At 51.9% G+C, this 15,849-nt stretch overlaps 6 protein-coding genes across 6 annotated transcripts; 4 read left to right on the forward strand and 2 right to left on the reverse strand.

Moving 5' to 3' along the window:
* The first annotated feature begins 492 nt into the window (after positions 1-492).
* On the forward strand, positions 493-2,091 carry BJX67DRAFT_341716 (uncharacterized protein). The gene is made up of 7 exons (XM_071027931.1): positions 493-952; positions 1,002-1,205; positions 1,261-1,294; positions 1,354-1,472; positions 1,527-1,592; positions 1,648-1,828; positions 1,886-2,091. The coding sequence occupies exons 1-7, from the start codon at positions 670-672 to the stop codon at positions 1,998-2,000; spliced, it is 1,002 nt and encodes a 333-aa protein (XP_070891156.1). The 5' UTR covers positions 493-669; the 3' UTR covers positions 2,001-2,091.
* Positions 2,092-2,285: 194 nt separating this feature from the next.
* Positions 2,286-4,833, forward strand: BJX67DRAFT_341719 (uncharacterized protein). The gene is made up of 5 exons (XM_071027932.1): positions 2,286-2,410; positions 2,477-2,844; positions 2,891-3,093; positions 3,141-3,715; positions 3,767-4,833. Exons 1-5 carry the CDS (start codon positions 2,316-2,318, stop codon positions 4,683-4,685), a joined length of 2,160 nt encoding a protein of 719 aa, XP_070891157.1. The 5' UTR covers positions 2,286-2,315; the 3' UTR covers positions 4,686-4,833.
* A 101-nt stretch (positions 4,834-4,934) lies between these two features.
* BJX67DRAFT_341720 (DMT family transporter) lies at positions 4,935-7,458 on the forward strand. Its single transcript, XM_071027933.1, has 2 exons — positions 4,935-5,641; positions 5,722-7,458. The coding sequence occupies exons 1-2, from the start codon at positions 5,285-5,287 to the stop codon at positions 6,739-6,741; spliced, it is 1,377 nt and encodes a 458-aa protein (XP_070891158.1). The 5' UTR covers positions 4,935-5,284; the 3' UTR covers positions 6,742-7,458.
* Positions 7,459-7,611: 153 nt separating this feature from the next.
* BJX67DRAFT_101963 (uncharacterized protein) lies at positions 7,612-9,361 on the forward strand. The gene has a single exon (XM_071024202.1). It carries the CDS (start codon positions 7,986-7,988, stop codon positions 9,219-9,221), a length of 1,236 nt encoding a protein of 411 aa, XP_070891159.1. The 5' UTR covers positions 7,612-7,985; the 3' UTR covers positions 9,222-9,361.
* A 548-nt stretch (positions 9,362-9,909) lies between these two features.
* On the reverse strand, positions 9,910-11,668 carry BJX67DRAFT_101970 (choline-phosphate cytidylyltransferase). Its single transcript, XM_071024203.1, has 4 exons — positions 11,068-11,668; positions 10,629-10,979; positions 10,187-10,580; positions 9,910-10,135 (listed from the first exon to the last, which is right to left on the reverse strand). The coding sequence occupies exons 1-4, from the start codon at positions 11,574-11,576 to the stop codon at positions 10,016-10,018; spliced, it is 1,374 nt and encodes a 457-aa protein (XP_070891160.1). The 5' UTR covers positions 11,577-11,668; the 3' UTR covers positions 9,910-10,015.
* A 1,000-nt stretch (positions 11,669-12,668) lies between these two features.
* BJX67DRAFT_102020 (PP2C family serine/threonine-protein phosphatase) lies at positions 12,669-14,773 on the reverse strand. Its single transcript, XM_071024204.1, has 7 exons — positions 14,229-14,773; positions 14,096-14,169; positions 13,955-14,039; positions 13,685-13,891; positions 13,368-13,628; positions 13,218-13,306; positions 12,669-13,160 (listed from the first exon to the last, which is right to left on the reverse strand). Exons 1-7 carry the CDS (start codon positions 14,497-14,499, stop codon positions 12,954-12,956), a joined length of 1,194 nt encoding a protein of 397 aa, XP_070891161.1. The 5' UTR covers positions 14,500-14,773; the 3' UTR covers positions 12,669-12,953.
* Positions 14,774-15,849: the final 1,076 nt, after the last annotated feature.

Below are 15,849 nucleotides of genomic sequence, written 5' to 3' on the forward strand. Positions count from 1 at the left end.
ACCCCTCTTCCCATGGCTTTTGAGGACGCTCTAGGAGATATGATTATCTAACGTCTTGTGAAGTCCTCGCGCACGCCAGCTTCAATATATCTCGAAGCCATCAGCCACCGTGTGTCTGAGCAGAGTGAATATGATCGAGGTCTGATGTCTCCATGATTACTTGGAGACATCTTTGGTTTGCGCGCATTTGCTGACTGGCGATCACTATGGAGAAATCCTTACCAAGAATCTGGCTGCTGAAAGCTGAAGATGTTTGGAACAAGAACCCCTTCCCAAGGCGCAGCTTCGCCGCCCTCGCTCGTACTTTTAGCCCCTGCCCAGCCAGGCACAGCGACCTAGCCACACATGTCCCTCGGCTCTCCTGAAAAAGCAAGCATTAGGGCCATTGAACGAAGAAACAGATTTTCGTGGCACAATTTCCCAGGTAATAAATAATTTTGGACCGTGATCAAGAGTGGTATCGGTGGTCGAGGGCTCAGAATTCGTCGAGAACATGGTTCGGCCGCAAAGCTGTTTAGGGCCAGTGCCAGGGAAATTCGTTAGCGCCTTCAGCTGAACCCACTCGTGAGATGCCCATTGCCAAAAAGGAGGGAGCGCTGGAAACCGTTTCGGCCCCCACAGATGAAGAGCATCGTCAGAGGGAGTAGTGGTCTTTGCTTGAGCTAAATCATGTATAAAGGCGGCATCATGGCCCCTCAACTAGGGGGCTCTGTTGAAATACAGAACTTCGCGTTTACTGATTCGATATTGAAATTTCTCATCATGATGCTTTCTCCTTTGACTCGAAAGGCATGGACCCTGGTTGCCTGTTTGACTCTGAGATATCCAGGTGTGCTTGCGCAGCTGGATAAGCCTATAATGTCGCCGGCTGTCCCCTTTGACCAGACGGATCCTATCCTCTATGAGCATCTCAACCCAACTCCTAGCACCTACGATCAGTGGGAATATGGATGTACGTTCTCAATGCTGCCACTAGCATGCACGATCTAACATGATATAAGGGCTACCTCTTCGGTGTAAAGCTGTTGCTGAGAACGAGGGGTTAAGCCCTTACGATATCGACGTCTTCAACGTGCACTACGAAGATTGCGACGAGGCCTGGGTTTTGTGCCGACATCATGATGCCCAGGTAACCCTAGAGCAGTTGATTGATAACTTCGGTCGGTTGCCGGTGAGGCTACGGAATATTGTGCGCCATCAATTTGGTCTGTACTTCATAGTCATATTCTCTCCTTGTATCCTGTTTGCTTATGGTTGCAGCTATACCTTCTGATAACCTCGTGGCTTGGACATAGTAAGTGCATTGGTATTTAACAGCCCTGGCAATATAGCTTGAATACTGAAGGTCCATAGCTCCGATTTGGGTGACATTGTATATTCTGGCGACATTGGCCAGTATATTCGCTTCTGGATTCATGAAGCAGGCCATGCTGTGGACCGTAATATCAATCCCTCTGAGGGGGATTACTCATGTACGTGCTGAACCGTCTGACCCCCTAGGGTAAGTTTTCTAACAAGATCTCAAGCTTCCGACGCTTGGATCACAGAATACAACAAAGACAATTACATTGCCGACGCATACGCCCAGAACAGTATGTACAACATGGCGTGGATCACGTACACGCCCCCAAAACTGACGTCTCGCAGATATGGCCGAGAACTTTGCACAGGAAGTTATCGTCGCCCTCTTCGATAAAGTCGTTCCTGGCGGCATTGGCTCCCTTGTGCCGAATTGGGGGGATATCTTCCATCAATATGCTACCATACAGGCAGTGATGGGAGATATGCTGATCCCTGGTGGCACCTGCAATAGACACTTCCCAGACGAGTATGTTGCCCTGCTGCTGCTGCCTTTGGTTTTCGTGAGCGCTAACATTTTGTATAGCTCGATTGTCTGCATGGGACCAGACGCGGGATGCGAGAGCAAGCGAGACGATGAGCACAGCAATGCAACCGAGACGGAAGACTCGGAGGAGCCGATTGTCTGCACACTGGGCTAATTCTTACCGAAAAGTATTTTGTCCCTAGGAGAAGAATAGAAATTTCTAGACGTAAGGAAGGATAAATATTATCCACCTCATCGTATATCTCTGATGCCCTCAATTGTTTTCCGATCGTAGTACAAACTTGAATCAGGCAGTGTATTCCAGTAGTAAAGATCTAAAACCAGCCAATCACGGACGAGCATTTGCGGAGGAAAAGTCGGCAGAGCTAACATCACGTGATCATAAAATGTACGGAAAATCCACCCAAGAAAACCGTCGACAGGACAACAATAAACTTCTGCAACTTCAGCGATTATCATATTACGGGGAATGGCGCCTCCTCGGAGCAAAGGTCCCAAAGGGCGTGGGAAAGGCCCTGTAAAGCGAAAGGGGAACTTCACAACGTCCCGCATCGATGAAGTCAAGTGAGTGAGTCGAGGTCTCGATGGCTAACTATTTGCGGCGTGGCTTACCATTCCCCCCCCCGTTAGGTCTGAAGGCTCGTCTGGCGGAGAAAACTATGCCGAGGAACAATTTGAAGACGAAATGCAGGGCGACGGCGGCGTCGACGACGCATCCTCAGATAGCGACGAAGACAACCAACAGTCGGGACAGCCGTATAATGAGCTGCTTCAATTGCTCCAGGCAACAGCGGATACCAAAGGACCTGCGCGCAAGAAGAGGAAAACTAGCCATAGCCGTGGGGATAAGAGCGGGGATACTCAGAATGGTGCTGTAGAGCCTGTGCAAGAGGAGGGGAATTCTTTTGACGACCTGCAACAGCAAGAACCGGACGAGGAAGGGGACTTGGTGGAAGGAGGTGGCGACGTACAAGAAGATAGTGAGCATGAAGATAATGGTAAGATGTGCTGTTCTTATTCTATGGTCAACTTCTCACTTTGCAGAAAACGACCCGTTCGAGTCGCATTTCTCGTCTCCGAATGAGGCCGAACTCTCTGAAAAGATCAAGGCTGTAGCGGACAACAAGTGGAGGAATACGAAGAAGGAGCTTTCTGGCGGGCTGAAACTTCTACGTGCGATTCCTGACTCCGGGCATGCGGAAGAGGTGTCTCTACTGCCAGCCTTGAAAAACATGTCAGGTGTCAAAGTCGGTTTCTCACCTATTGTAGGCGACCTAAGCTGACTGCTCGACAGGTCAAGCGAAAATTGAAGTCTTCTGTGGAACGTATTCAAAGCGTCGCTGGAAATGCTCAGCAAATTGCTCCTTATATCTTCGATTACCAAGATGTTCTATACGGTGCTCGAACGACATCAGAGTCTGCCAACATGCGAGAACTGCTTGCTGTGCATGCCATAAACCATGTTTTGAAAACTCGTGACCGTGTACTCAAGAACAATGCCCGCGCCGCGAAGGAGCAGGATGTCGACCTCGAGTTGCGGGACCAGGGCTTTACTAGGCCCAAGGTATTGTACCTCTTACCAACCAAGCAAGCCTGTGTTCGGGTTGTCGAAGCGATTACTCGATTCTTCCAGCCTGAGCAACAAGAGAACAGGAAGCGATTCATTGACACTTTTTCTGCAGAGAATGATCCCGCGTGGGAGAACAAGACGGAAGATTTTCGGGAGCTTTTTGGGGGAAATGATGACGATATGTTCCGACTTGGGCTCAAATTCACACGGAAGACACTCAAGTTCTTCACACAGTTCTATACTTCAGACCTGATACTCGCCAGTCCTCTGGGTCTGCGAACGATCATGGATCAAGCAGAGTAAGCTTGAATGACCAATGTTGATCTATAGTAAGTTACTAATTTTCGCAGCCTCAAGAAACGGGATCATGACTTTCTGTCATCGATTGAAGTGGCCATCATAGACCATGCAGACGCGCTCCTCATGCAAAACTGGGACCACGTTGCCTATATCCTAAAACACCTGAACCTGCAGCCGAAAGAAGCCCACGGCTGCGACTTTAGCCGAGTCCGAACGTGGTATCTTGACAACAATGCACAATACGTTCGACAAATAATTTTACTCTCCTCGTTTATCACACCCGAGATCAACTCTGTCTTCTCAACGCAGATGCGAAACGTCTCGGGCAAGGTTAAGCTGACCCCAGTTCACAATGGAGCGATCTCGGAAATCCCGCTCCCCGTTCCAGTCAAGCAAATATTCTCTCGCTTCGACTGTCTCTCTCCAGCTAAAGATCCGGATGCCCGATTCAAACACTTTACAACCACAATCTTATCAACCCTCGTCCGCAATATCACCTCCAGCCGCAACAAAGCCAGCGCGGGAGGCACCCTCATCTTCATCCCCTCGTATCTCGACTTTGTCCGCGTGCGCAATTACTTCGCCACCTCACAACAGACGATGAACATTTCGTTTGGCGCGATATCCGAATACACCGAGACCCGGGAGGTCAGCCGCGCACGCTCCCATTTCATGAATGGCCGGCAGTCTGTGCTCCTATACACAGAGCGAGTGCATCATTTCCGCCGCTTCCAGATTCGCGGCGTCAAGCGAGTCATCATGTATGGTGTTCCCGAGAACCCGGTCTTTTGGGGGGAGGTTGTGGGATTCTTGGGTCTCGATCCGGCGAGCGTGGTCGAGGCAGCTGAGGAAGGAGTACGCGCATTGTTCTCCAAGTACGATGCACTGAAGCTCGAGAGAATTGTTGGGACGAAGAGGGTTGGGAATATGCTGCGGGAAAAAGGTGGTGATACCTTTACCTTTATGTAGATACCTTCAGGTTGACTGCGTATGAGCCGATGTCGGGGTATATTTTAACGCTCTCCAGAGTGGACATCGGGATACTGGGGGATCTTCTGTATCCCTGCTTAGCTCTCTGGCCTAACAGGGAATAACGTCACACAGCATTCTTCATGCGAGAATAGTTCAGGACGGCCGTAGACTCCTGCGTACATGCTCGATAATCTCACGGCAGTCATCTGAGCCTGAAAATGTAATCAAATATAACAATGTTCATGCGCAAGCTCGGTGATATACACCTCCGCGAACCGGAGATCTGGCCCAGCCCCTCAACTTTTTTCTTGGGTTTTCTTTGCCGCGGGGATTCACCCAGCAAGGCTACCTTTCGAATTTTCTTCCTTTGTCTTTCCTTGACGACCATTATTAGCCTACTCTCCTATTTTACTTCTCTTCTTATGACCTGGACTTCTGGCCGAGCTCCCCTCTGATCTCTCCTGGGTAGCCACGGTCCCGGTGTTGCCTGCTTGACGGAACGCTACGAAAGTGGGAGAATACCTCGAGATATCAGATAGTCTCTCTCGACTTTACTTCCTACCTATCCCCCGATATTTCCCGCCTGTTCCGACGGTATGGCGTCAATACCGACGTCAACCCCCGCCTCGCCGCGGCTAAGCGACACTCGATCTCTATCGCCGAATGCTCCCGGGAATGGATTACACAATAATGCAGACGGAGAAAGAACCCCGTTGTTGCAAGCAGCAGGGGGAGGGAGGACGCCTTCGCCCTTAACTGAGCCGTTACCCGGGCCTCCAGCGCCGGCACCGTCATGGATTGAAAAGGCGCGAGGCTCCGCCAACGACTTTTGGCTCCAGGGCAAGGGGATGATACTAGTGATGTTGTCACAATTCTTTGGGGCAACTATGAATGTTATGACCCAGGTATTAGAGCTGGAAGGGAGGGACGGCAAGGGATTTAAGCCCTTCCAGGTACGCCCCTACTTGTGTCCATCCAACACTGGAGGAAATGCCGGCATGGATATTCGGGCCAGGGAGGCTAACACGAACAGATTTTGTTCGCCCGCATGTCCATTACGGTCGTAGTGAGTTATCTGTACATGTGGTATGTGAAGGTCCCACAACCGTTCGGCAACCGCTCCGTTCTCCCTCTCCTTGTGTTTCGCGCAGCCGGTGGATTCTGGGGCGTCTACGGGCTCTATTACTCGGTTCAGTATCTGCCTCTTTCCGAGGCGACAGTGCTGACCTTCCTTGCGCCCATTCTGAGCTGTTACGCCTGCTCGATATTCCTACCCGGCGAAATCTTCACGCGCAAACAACAACTTGCTGGATTCGTGTCTTTAATCGGTGTCGTGCTGATCGCGCGACCCTTCGCCTTCTTACGGTCAGGAGCAGGCGATGCCGACTCGGTCGAAATGGAAAGGGAGAAGCCCGGTGACGCCGACCAGGCCCACCGCGTGCTCGCTGTGGTCATGGCTTTGATCGGGGTGCTCGGTGCAACTTCCGCATACACATCCATTCGGCTGATCGGTCAGCGCTGCCACCCGCTGGTCTCGGTCACTTATTTTTCGCTGTTCACCACCATGGTCTCGGTCATTGCGATCATTTTCCTGCCCTCGATTCCGCTAGAGTTGCCCGGAACTCTCCTAGAATGGATGCTGCTCATAGGGCTTGGTGTTTGCGGGTTCCTGCTTCAGTTCCTGCTCACAGCGGGATTGGCATACGTACCGCCGCCGCCCCGGGTTCGTAAAAGGTCTGCAAGCCATCGTTTATCCAGGGCACACAATCAACATTTCAGCGGCGATGAGAGAGATTCGAAAACCGAGCCAGATTCTACGAATGCGCCTTCCTCGTCCGGAACAAGAGCAACCACTATGCTCTACACACAGATGCTGTTTGCGCTGTTCTATGATCGTACCGTCTGGGGAAGTACGTTGTCCGCTGTCAGTTGGATCGGCTCGGCATTGATCCTTTGCAGTGCACTCTATGTTGCATTGGCGCGCGAAACCCCTCCACCATCTCCAGCACATGCAGAATCAAGTGAGGAGAACGCGGGGGACGATACACGCTAAGATACTGGCGAGGTGGAGTTTGGACAATCATTGTCGATTGAGATCGATAACAACTGATCAAGACGTCACTGCTGCAGCGAGCGCACTTCGAGAATCAAGGCATGGAGTTGTGAAGGAGAGTGGAGTGCAGCGAGCTAGCGCACGTCACGCACACAAGACACGCCAGACGGATTTGCTCGCAAGACTGTCCTTGGGGAGATGAACCTCGAGATGCAACCTGTGTTTTAAGAGTCACGGAGTACATGATACACGATAGACATGACGGAATGGAAGCATGTATGAATTACAAGGTTTGTCTGCTGACAGTGGTAGTCAGTGCTCTCTCAGGTGGAATTGAATTGGAATGCGAGACCCGGCTGCATTCTTGCCTTGCTTTTGGAAGTTAAGCTCCACTGATCCATGCCTTTAACGACCTAGCACGATCCTTTGGTAGCCGGAGCTAAGTCCTCCGAGATCTTCTCCCCTGTCACCATCAAAACGCCTGCTCAGAAGGGAAAAGGGATGGTTCGTGATAACGTTATGGGCTTCAATATGTCGTTTAGAATCACCGCCTTGGATCAATCCCCAAGATAGCCTCTCAATCCCCTTCAATCCCTAAGAACGACGTTCATGGCAGCCAAGCCCTCAATCTTCACCGCTAAACGCCTAAACCCAAAAAAGACTAGCCCTTGCCATGACCCCGCTACCGGTCGATCATTGGCGCCATGGCCGACAGCCACCTGCAGCCACCTGCAGCCAAACGTCATATGTTGCAGCTGTGGCACCGAAAACTCCCGAATCGCAGCTCCAGAAACGGACCGAGTGCCCAATCAGAAAAATCACAAGCGGAAAAGAATACCCGCAGCTTCAACACTTTTCAAAAATTCGAGAGTTTCGGTGTCTTTGGGTGGAACCTTAATTGGCTGGCGTCGAAGAGGGTTTAGCGCGGGCTGTCCCTGAAACCCTCATTCTTGGATGGAATGAGAGAAGATTTTGGGTGTGGGTGGAGTGGAGCTTTTGGCGATGGCTCCAGTCCAGTCAGTCAGGTTGGAGGAACGGGTCGCTTGATGGCTTTCTGTACATATAAAGATTGGGCTCGCCGCTGCCTCCAAGTTTTGGGTTTGATACTCGATCTCCGGTTCTTAACCTTGATTCCGAGTCTGGGCTTTGACGTTTTCTTTATCCCCCCCCCCCTCCCCCTCGAATTCCGGATTCCAGTCGTTTGATCCAACTCTGTATAGACTCGACCTCCTCCTGCCCTCACAATGCGTCACTTCGATGCCTGGCTCCTCCGGGACCCCTACTCCATCTTCCACTACTACTCCTCCGGTCACAGATGGAAGGAAACCGTGCGTGATCTGATCCAACAGCGCAAGATTTGTGCGCCGCCAGCTCTCTCCTCCTCCCTCGACAACGGCAACACGCTCTCGTCGACGCCAGTAAACCCCTACTCACGTCCGATCAACTCGCAATCATCAAGTCCGCTATTCGCAAAACTCCCCCTCGAAATCCGCCTCGCGATCTACGAGTACGCATTCGGCGACCAGGTCGTCCATCTCGTCCAGGTGAAGGATAAGATCCGCCACGTCCGATGCGAAGACACGACCTCCTCGCTCGACAAGAATCGCCGGTGCTGTCCCAGCACGCCGGCAAGGTGGCGAGACCAGGATACCACCACCTCATCCTCCAGGACAACCGGCAACGCAAGTGCCGCAAACACAAGCATGCTCTACCCACACACGCACCCATCCCTCCCAACCTCCCTCAGCAACTCCTCCGTCTCCGTCCTCCGCACATGCCGTGCCATCTATGCCGAAGCCGCAGACATCCTCTACACAAACTCGACCTTTGATGTCGACGACCTCACAACCTTCATCGCCTTCACCCTCTCCATCTCCCCGGACCGTCTCCGCTCAATCAAGCGCCTCGCCATCCAATGGACCCCTGTCTGGCAGCCCATGGCCGGCAAGGAACACAAGTCCTCGATATACTCCCACACCCACAACGACAAGCTGTGGGCTTTATTCTGGACCCGCGTCGCCGCATTGCAAGGGCTGGAGGACTTGACGCTGAGTATCGATCTCGGTCGGTTCGCGGGGACACCCACGCCCACGCCCCCCGGCGCAGGCGCACCCGGCGCAAATCCTAACGGCGCCGGAGGTGTCATTGGCGGCCATCGCCTTCGCCTCGCAGTCTCCGAGCCCTGGGTTGCGCCCCTCCTGTGCATCCGCGGACTCCGCTCCTTCGAGCTAGGCATCACGGCGCGCTGCGATGCGGTCGCGAAGCAGGCGCTTGAGGAGAATTTGGTGCGCGATGCGGTGCTTCTTCGGGATCATCTGAGGACGGTGATGTGTTTGGAGCGTGGCGCGGAATTGCCTCTCCTACCGGGGGTGCAGGATTTGCAGCCCCAGGTGGATTTACTGCGGCGGTGTGCGTTCGAGAGGGAGGAGGTTGAGACGCCGCGCGGGGTGAGGCCGAGATTGGCTATTACTGCTGCGTGAGTGGGATTTGCGGGTGAATTATTGAGTCGAGAGCTTCGCTCGGTATATGGCTGGATGAATGTGCTTTCGTGGATTTGACGACAAACATTGATGATACCCATTTTGTTAGGCTAGCATTGTTTTAGAAGTCATGTTTTTTCTTTTGTTCTTTTTTTTTATGCTTGCAAAAGACTGGATTTGGCATCGCTCTTATACTTGTTTAGACTTGCGCTCATGATTAGATTCAAGACGAACTCAACTATAGATTAGACAAGACAGACCGCTCGTGTGTTTGAAGTTATGATGCCTTTACGTGCCTATATCCGCCTGACTAGACATGAAATGAATGGAATGGCAGAACTTCCACGCTTATTATGGCTTCATAGTATATGTACAATTCCCAACATATTCGTCCAAGCGAATCCGCATCTATTATTATTACGTCAACTAAATACTCGGTCGCCCATCACAAAAATAGAAAATCGGAAAGAGGATGTGTCAATTTCGTCCCATGCATGTCAAGTCAAATGGATAAAGATGCTCGTCCGTAGTGTCCTTCATGCTTGTGCCCTAATGTTGGTGTTGGTGTTGTACAGTAGATGATGATCAAGAGAGGATAAGATGCATATGTTTGTGCACGTGAAAAGTGAAAGTCGAATGCAAGATTCGGATTAGCCCCGTCGACCGCGGCCCCAATGGTCGTTGATAGAATGACAATCATCGGTATGGATGGAGGGTCAGTGGGAAACCGGGGGCAGCGCAAGAGCTGCTTAGCCTACGTACTGAGCGTATGAAGAGATGCAGAGCGCCGATATTCACTGGGCCTGTTCAGACGGCCCAGCGTAACCATTGTTGCGTTCCATTTCGGACTCATGCTCCTCTTCGCTGGTCGGTGACTGGCCCCGACTTTCTAAGAGGGAGCGGCGGCTGCGCATCTATCGGCTGTTAGCTGCAGCTCACATGACACCAAAGGGAAGGAGACTAACCCAGGCCCTAACACCTCCGATCAACCCCAGACTGTAGCCGGTTGCGAAATCTGGCTCCCTCCCATTGATACTCTCGGGACGACCTAACGCTTCGACTCGGGAAACGTGCGTCTTGCCGCCCGTCGGACTGACCACACCACGTGAGCTGATGTAGTCTACACTGTTTCTAGCGCTAGGAGCCGGGCTATTTGGCCGGCTGTTCCATAGCTGCCGCAGCTCTCGTCCCAGCTCCTGACCGGTGTTGCTCCAGTTGGTCATAATGCTGTCCCTGAGCTCCGAAACATGGCGCTTGATCTCCAATTCATTCTTCTTGAGCCAAGACACATTCAACTCCTGTCTTGAAGCTCCGCGCTTGAATTGGCGAGAAATATAACGGTCGTAATCACGAACAATTCTTAAAAGACTTAGATTGGGAGAGCAGAGCTTGGGGGAAGGAACGCACCTCGTGATGACGCCTGTAGTGCTCACCCCCTCTGTCCGCTGAGTAACGAGGAACTTCCCTTGAGCCTTAATAGGAGCATAGATATCGTCACCCTCCGCAGCCCCGTACGGCAAATCATCGTGCGCAACATAGTCGATCCTGTGTTCCACGATGAATTCCGGAGTGACGATCCACGGACAGTTGGGAATAACCTCATCCACCCATTTGCAGTGACGAACACTTTCAGCCCGCTCTGCACCGCTCAGGACGGTAAGGCCTTTGCGGAGATGTGTTTCCTCGTCTCCGGTCACTCCAACAATGAGATATACCTCTGGGAAGGCCTTTTTGGCCTGCTCGAGCTGTCGCATGTGGCTGCGGGAATATCAGTCAGCCTCACGTTGCAAAAACACACTTCAAAGCTTAGGGAATCGCTAAGGAAAGTTGGTAATTCAAAACCTACCCGACATGGAATAAGTCGAATACACCATCCGCATACACCCGCACTGGACGCCCTACCGGCGGAGGGTTGGTCTTATATCCCCCAGCAGGGTCCTGTAGTCCGGCAGGGAGAGGTGGCCTCATCAATCCCTCATCCTGCGTTGTCTTCAGATGCAGACTGTGTCGGCCCTTTGTCTGGGTTTCGATGTCACTGCTGGCCGGCGTTGTTTCGGAAGGTTCGCCTGGATCCTCCTTGCTGATCGCTGAAGCGTCGTTTGCCGCATCACCGTTGGATGAGGCAGCACGGGCTTCGCTGACGGAAGCCTTCCGAGCTCGTTTTGAAGGAGGCACGGTGGTGGCAGCATTGACAGATGGCGTCATAGCTGGGCCTGTAGATTCGTCACCCTCTTCGCCAGAAGCATCGCGTGAGGAAGGTTGCAGGAGATCGGTCGTGGATGATTTGGCGATGTCTGCTGTGGAGAGATGTTGGGAATTGGTGCGCTTGCGCTTGCTAGCTTGCGGCGAGGACATGTTGGACTGAGGGAGCACTGCTCAACTTCCGTCGATGATTTACGGGCGGGAGATTCGGGGGAAAGGAATTGAGAAAACGAGCGATGGCCCAAGAATCGGAGCGAGTTGGCTGAGGCGTGGGATGAATGACGGAATGGAAGAGAAAAAGAGCCTGCGGGTGCCTCCGGTCGAGAGCTCAACAGCTGTCACGGCCCGTGGTTCACGGCTCTTTGCGGGTCCTCTGCAAAGATAACGCGGAGGAGGCACGATGGGAGGTCAGACAATTCAAGAAGTAGATTTATTTCGACGGTATAATCTGGAAGAATTCTTTGGTGGCATTTTTTTTCTTTCCCTTCTTTGAATAGGGGAAGGGAAAAATTCGAATAATCCACGAATTTGAAGGAGCTTTGGCACGTGGTTCGAGACTTGTAATGAAATAACATTACGACCTTTAGCACCGAATTTTCCCACTCGGTGACGGCTGTGGTGGGGGTATTTTACATACCGTACCCCTCCAAGACCACAGCGCTCAATAAAACATTAGACGTGCTCAAGCCTCAAGATGATCTCAGAGCGAGCGGAAACACAAGCTTTCAGATGAAGGGACAAAACGTAAGAGTATTTACAAGTGCAGCCAACGGATTCTATCTGCATACGATATAAAAGCAGGTCACAAACGTCGATCGCATCCGTCACATTTCCAGGAACTCCGTCCGCCGACAAACCCATCTTCATGCCATAGACTGAACTCTCCGGTTACGCCGACATAAGTGCAAATGTTGCAATGTGAAAAGGCGTCCTCAGACCTTTCCGGTAGCTGTGAGGTCATCGATCAACCGAGAAGGAAGCATCCAAGCGGCCATTGATAACGGGAAGACCGTAGCACAGAGACAATGATCAGAAGACGGAGAATATAGAAAACGAAGAAAAGAAAGATAAGGACACAGCTGAGATCATGAATGGAGTTGGAAGATGTTCGTAATAGTGGTTGTGGCGGTATCTTATGTCGAAATATGAAACAAACGTACTCTCATGAGGTCTGCCGCTCGCGGCATGGGAAACAAAGCGGAAGAAGATGACAGGGACGTAGGGATGCCTTCAAACCCTCGGCGAGCCTCCACCCTGCGCGGTGCGGAAGATGAATTGGTCTTGACAGTTTCGAGAAAGGATAAGATGGGATAAACAATGAGAACAGGGTGGTAGATGGATGAAATGGACCGCCTTCTTTCGCAACTCCCACTTCCTTCCCCAACCAACAGCGGAGTCAACGAAATGGAACAAAGGCCACTCAATCAAAGACACGGGGCCGGAAAGGCAGAGTGTGGACGTCGTATAATCACACGAGAGTTGTTTCAGGGACCAAAATGAAAGGGATTAGGCGTAAGAGACATAGCGGTACTACGAGGCGGCGGGTTTCTGCGGTGTCCCTGGACTGGCTGATGGCTCAGAGCCATCGGAAGTAGAAGCGTCTGTCTGGGAGGTAGCGGATTGGGGCCCGGGAGTTCCTTCGCGTTCATTCCTTTCTGTATCGGGATCCTGTCGGTCCACCTGGTTGGGGAGATCCTGGTCTTCCTCGGTGTGGTCAAAAAGTTCCTCGTCATTCTGCTTTTCTGGAATTAACGTGCTGCCATCTCCCAAAAGAATTATTCTACTTGAACGCACGCTAAATGGCCGGGCGCGATCATGGTCGATCTCGTAGTCATCCGGGTTTTCTTCGAATTGGTTTCGGATTCCAGGGCCGCGGAATTCAGCTGCACACCCCACCGTTCAGTCAGTAGGGAATGGAGGCCGTGGGATTCTCGAGAGACTTGCCGTACTCTGGCGGAGCGCAGGGACCGTCGCCGTTAGCTACACGCTCCGCGATCTGCTTATACCACTCCTCCTTGGTTCTGCCATTAAGGAGACCAATAATGATCATCGTCATGTTGTCACAACCAACACCACCGGTTTCGCTGTTGGAGGCGAGGCAGTTGTCCATCATGTTTTCGCAAATCCGGTACAGGTCTTGCTTGGCTGCTATACCGCGGCGAACGAATTCGACTACAGCCTGAGAAGACTGGCAATCCCAGATGCCTATCGGGGGAACATCAGATATCTGATCGAAGGCAACAAACGGAATGAAACCATACCATCGCAGGCAATTACTAAAAATTCGTCATCATCGCTAAGATCATGAACGGTGACGTCCGGGTAAGCAGTGACGATCTGCTGCTCGGGCGAGAGTTCGGGGCTCTTCTTGAATTCGAAGTCTCCAATGGCACGCGATAAGGCGAGGTTACCGTTCACTCGCCCAAAGTCGACGAAGCCGCCAGCAGCGCTAATGCGAGCCTTCTCGCCTATGGACAAATTATCAGACTATTGCAGGTGGGAGATCACGCAGGGATATTAAGACCACAAACCTTCATTTTGGGGTTTGTGATCAAAAGAGAGAGGTTTGGCGCGACCCTTGACGCCTAGCACGGAGCGTGAATCACCAGCATTTGCCTGCGAGAGACTATCAATGAACAGATTCCCTCCGGCAGAAACGGCCGAAAACATACCACCCAGATTTTATGCTTCGAGATCACGCTAACAGCGGCAGTACAGCCTGAAACTTCCTCCTCATATTTCGGATCTAGCCAAGTCAGACCGGAAATACCGGGACCGGAAATGAAGATCAGAATAGATACGGACCTTCCAATATAGCTCGGTCGGTAGCCAAAAACCCATCCTTCAAGGCTTGTTCGATGTCGCCCTTTCCGAATGATTCTTGTCTCGCGATAATCTTGTGCACGTTATCCCCCGCAAACAAAGCGACTTTGTCCCCACCGTGACCATCGTATACTCCGAAGAAAGCAAGGCGTTTATCGGGATCGGTTGGTTTATCGCTGGAGCCGGCTTGTTTTGCTTGAAGATCGAGGACAGCAGCATGGGCGTCCTCCATGCTGATTCGCCAGCCCTGCATGGCCGAAACGCCATATATACAGCATTCATCTTGACCTTCTGATGAAGTCTAAACGGTGCCGGGGGTTAGCGATGATCGCAAATAAATTCAGGCGTTCCATTCTGCGAAAAGAGAGACGCGAAATGGTCGTCTTGGAGGGCAATAAAAGACATCTTTGCCATGCGAGGATGGGGACCCCGCAGGGATGAGCCATGAATTCTGGAACTCCTCGGGCGAAGAAAAAAGCACAGGTTAAATGACGACGATCACGCGGATTGGTCCGTGACCATATTGAGGAACGGAACATCGATGAGGGGCAAATATCAACGGCGCATCTGAAGAAATTGCCGTTGAAAAATAGGAGCGGTTCGAGATAGGGAAGGAATTTCGAATCGCAATCGGAAGGCTTGGAGTGTGGGGAGTGAGGGAGACAGAGGGGGTTCCAAGGCAGCAAAACTTCAATCGGTCACAGTCCACTCACCTTATCGACGACAGGCTCTGACAGAGTCTGGCCCATAGTTTCTAACGGATCACAATTAACTTTTGAAAGATGAGGAAACCGGCCAGAATCACAGGAGGCCTGTGAAAAGGTTAGAGAGAGAAGTGAGAGAAATTGGGAAAAGAGGGAGAGGGGAGAGGGGGGAGGGAGCAGAATCAGGTGGGAGTGCCAGAAGGAGGGCAAGGGCAGAATTGAGAGGCGGCGTGCGGGACAGTCCCAGATTTACAACCAGCTGGGGGAGGCCAGGCCATCTTCTTTCAAGGCGTTCATCAGGAATTAGCGGGTGGGGACTAATTAGTGAACTTGTCTTGACATCCAGTCTTCGATTCTTAATTCTCGCAAAGGGGTTCACGGCAAAGACAGACAAATGCTGTCGTTCTTTGATGACCGGGGGCGCCATCGAGGGTACTATACTCCAGCGTTTCGCAAGCTTTACCTCTACACTCGTGCTTCCATGCCGTGTCCAGCGTGGATAACAGTCATTTTAACGAACCCAATCCCAGGAAGTCCGATATCCTCACCCTAATTTCAGACCCCCGATGAAACCTCCTGCTTGGTCAATCAGGGTGCAAAGAATTTTCTCGTCGCGTGCTGCCGGTGATGAAACTGACGGAAACGCTTAGCGCTGCTGACTCCACATGACCTGCAATTCCATTGTCCAGCTTCGAACTGGAAAGCCACTGGCAGCAGCGAGAGGGCCTCAACTGTCACAGAGCTTGGAATCTCAGTCCCTCAACCCCATTGGCCGGAGTGTGAAAACTCTGTCAATCACACCAGGCTGAGGTCGAGGAGCATTCCCGTGTCCAATCATCGCTGACTCTCTCTCGGTGCCTTGGTTAGGCCGAAGAACCCCAACTGAAACGGAATCTTAC

This window comes from Aspergillus lucknowensis (assembly GCF_044049455.1).
Source record: "Aspergillus lucknowensis strain CBS 449.75 chromosome Unknown BJX67scaffold_2, whole genome shotgun sequence".
NCBI lineage: Eukaryota > Fungi > Ascomycota > Eurotiomycetes > Eurotiales > Aspergillaceae > Aspergillus > Aspergillus lucknowensis.

What these genes read in the sequence shown, in the direction of transcription:
- BJX67DRAFT_341716 (XM_071027931.1), top strand. Translation starts at nt 670, where the DNA reads ATGTATAAAGGCGGCATCATGGCCCCTCAACTAGGGGGCTCTGTTGAA. An exon ending in CGATCAGTGGGAATATGGAT is followed by an intron (nt 953 to 1,001) that starts GTACGTTCTCAA and finishes ACATGATATAAG; the next exon opens with GGCTACCTCTTCGGTGTAAA. An exon ending in TATTGTGCGCCATCAATTTG is followed by an intron (nt 1,206 to 1,260) that starts GTCTGTACTTCA and finishes TTATGGTTGCAG; the next exon opens with CTATACCTTCTGATAACCTC.
- BJX67DRAFT_341719 (XM_071027932.1), top strand. Translation starts at nt 2,316, where the DNA reads ATGGCGCCTCCTCGGAGCAAAGGTCCCAAAGGGCGTGGGAAAGGCCCT. An exon ending in TAGTGAGCATGAAGATAATG is followed by an intron (nt 2,845 to 2,890) that starts GTAAGATGTGCT and finishes CTCACTTTGCAG; the next exon opens with AAAACGACCCGTTCGAGTCG. An exon ending in AAAACATGTCAGGTGTCAAA is followed by an intron (nt 3,094 to 3,140) that starts GTCGGTTTCTCA and finishes ACTGCTCGACAG; the next exon opens with GTCAAGCGAAAATTGAAGTC.
- BJX67DRAFT_341720 (XM_071027933.1), top strand. Translation starts at nt 5,285, where the DNA reads ATGGCGTCAATACCGACGTCAACCCCCGCCTCGCCGCGGCTAAGCGAC. An exon ending in AGGGATTTAAGCCCTTCCAG is followed by an intron (nt 5,642 to 5,721) that starts GTACGCCCCTAC and finishes TAACACGAACAG; the next exon opens with ATTTTGTTCGCCCGCATGTC.
- BJX67DRAFT_101963 (XM_071024202.1), top strand. Translation starts at nt 7,986, where the DNA reads ATGCGTCACTTCGATGCCTGGCTCCTCCGGGACCCCTACTCCATCTTC.
- BJX67DRAFT_101970 (XM_071024203.1), bottom strand. Translation starts at nt 11,576, where the DNA reads ATGTCCTCGCCGCAAGCTAGCAAGCGCAAGCGCACCAATTCCCAACAT. An exon ending in ACTACAGGCGTCATCACGAG is followed by an intron (nt 10,581 to 10,628) that starts GTGCGTTCCTTC and finishes AAGTCTTTTAAG; the next exon opens with AATTGTTCGTGATTACGACC. An exon ending in TCGGAGGTGTTAGGGCCTGG is followed by an intron (nt 10,136 to 10,186) that starts GTTAGTCTCCTT and finishes AACAGCCGATAG; the next exon opens with ATGCGCAGCCGCCGCTCCCT.
- BJX67DRAFT_102020 (XM_071024204.1), bottom strand. Translation starts at nt 14,499, where the DNA reads ATGCAGGGCTGGCGAATCAGCATGGAGGACGCCCATGCTGCTGTCCTC. An exon ending in CGAAGCATAAAATCTGGGTG is followed by an intron (nt 14,040 to 14,095) that starts GTATGTTTTCGG and finishes AGTCTCTCGCAG; the next exon opens with GCAAATGCTGGTGATTCACG. An exon ending in TTTAGTAATTGCCTGCGATG is followed by an intron (nt 13,629 to 13,684) that starts GTATGGTTTCAT and finishes TTCCCCCGATAG; the next exon opens with GCATCTGGGATTGCCAGTCT.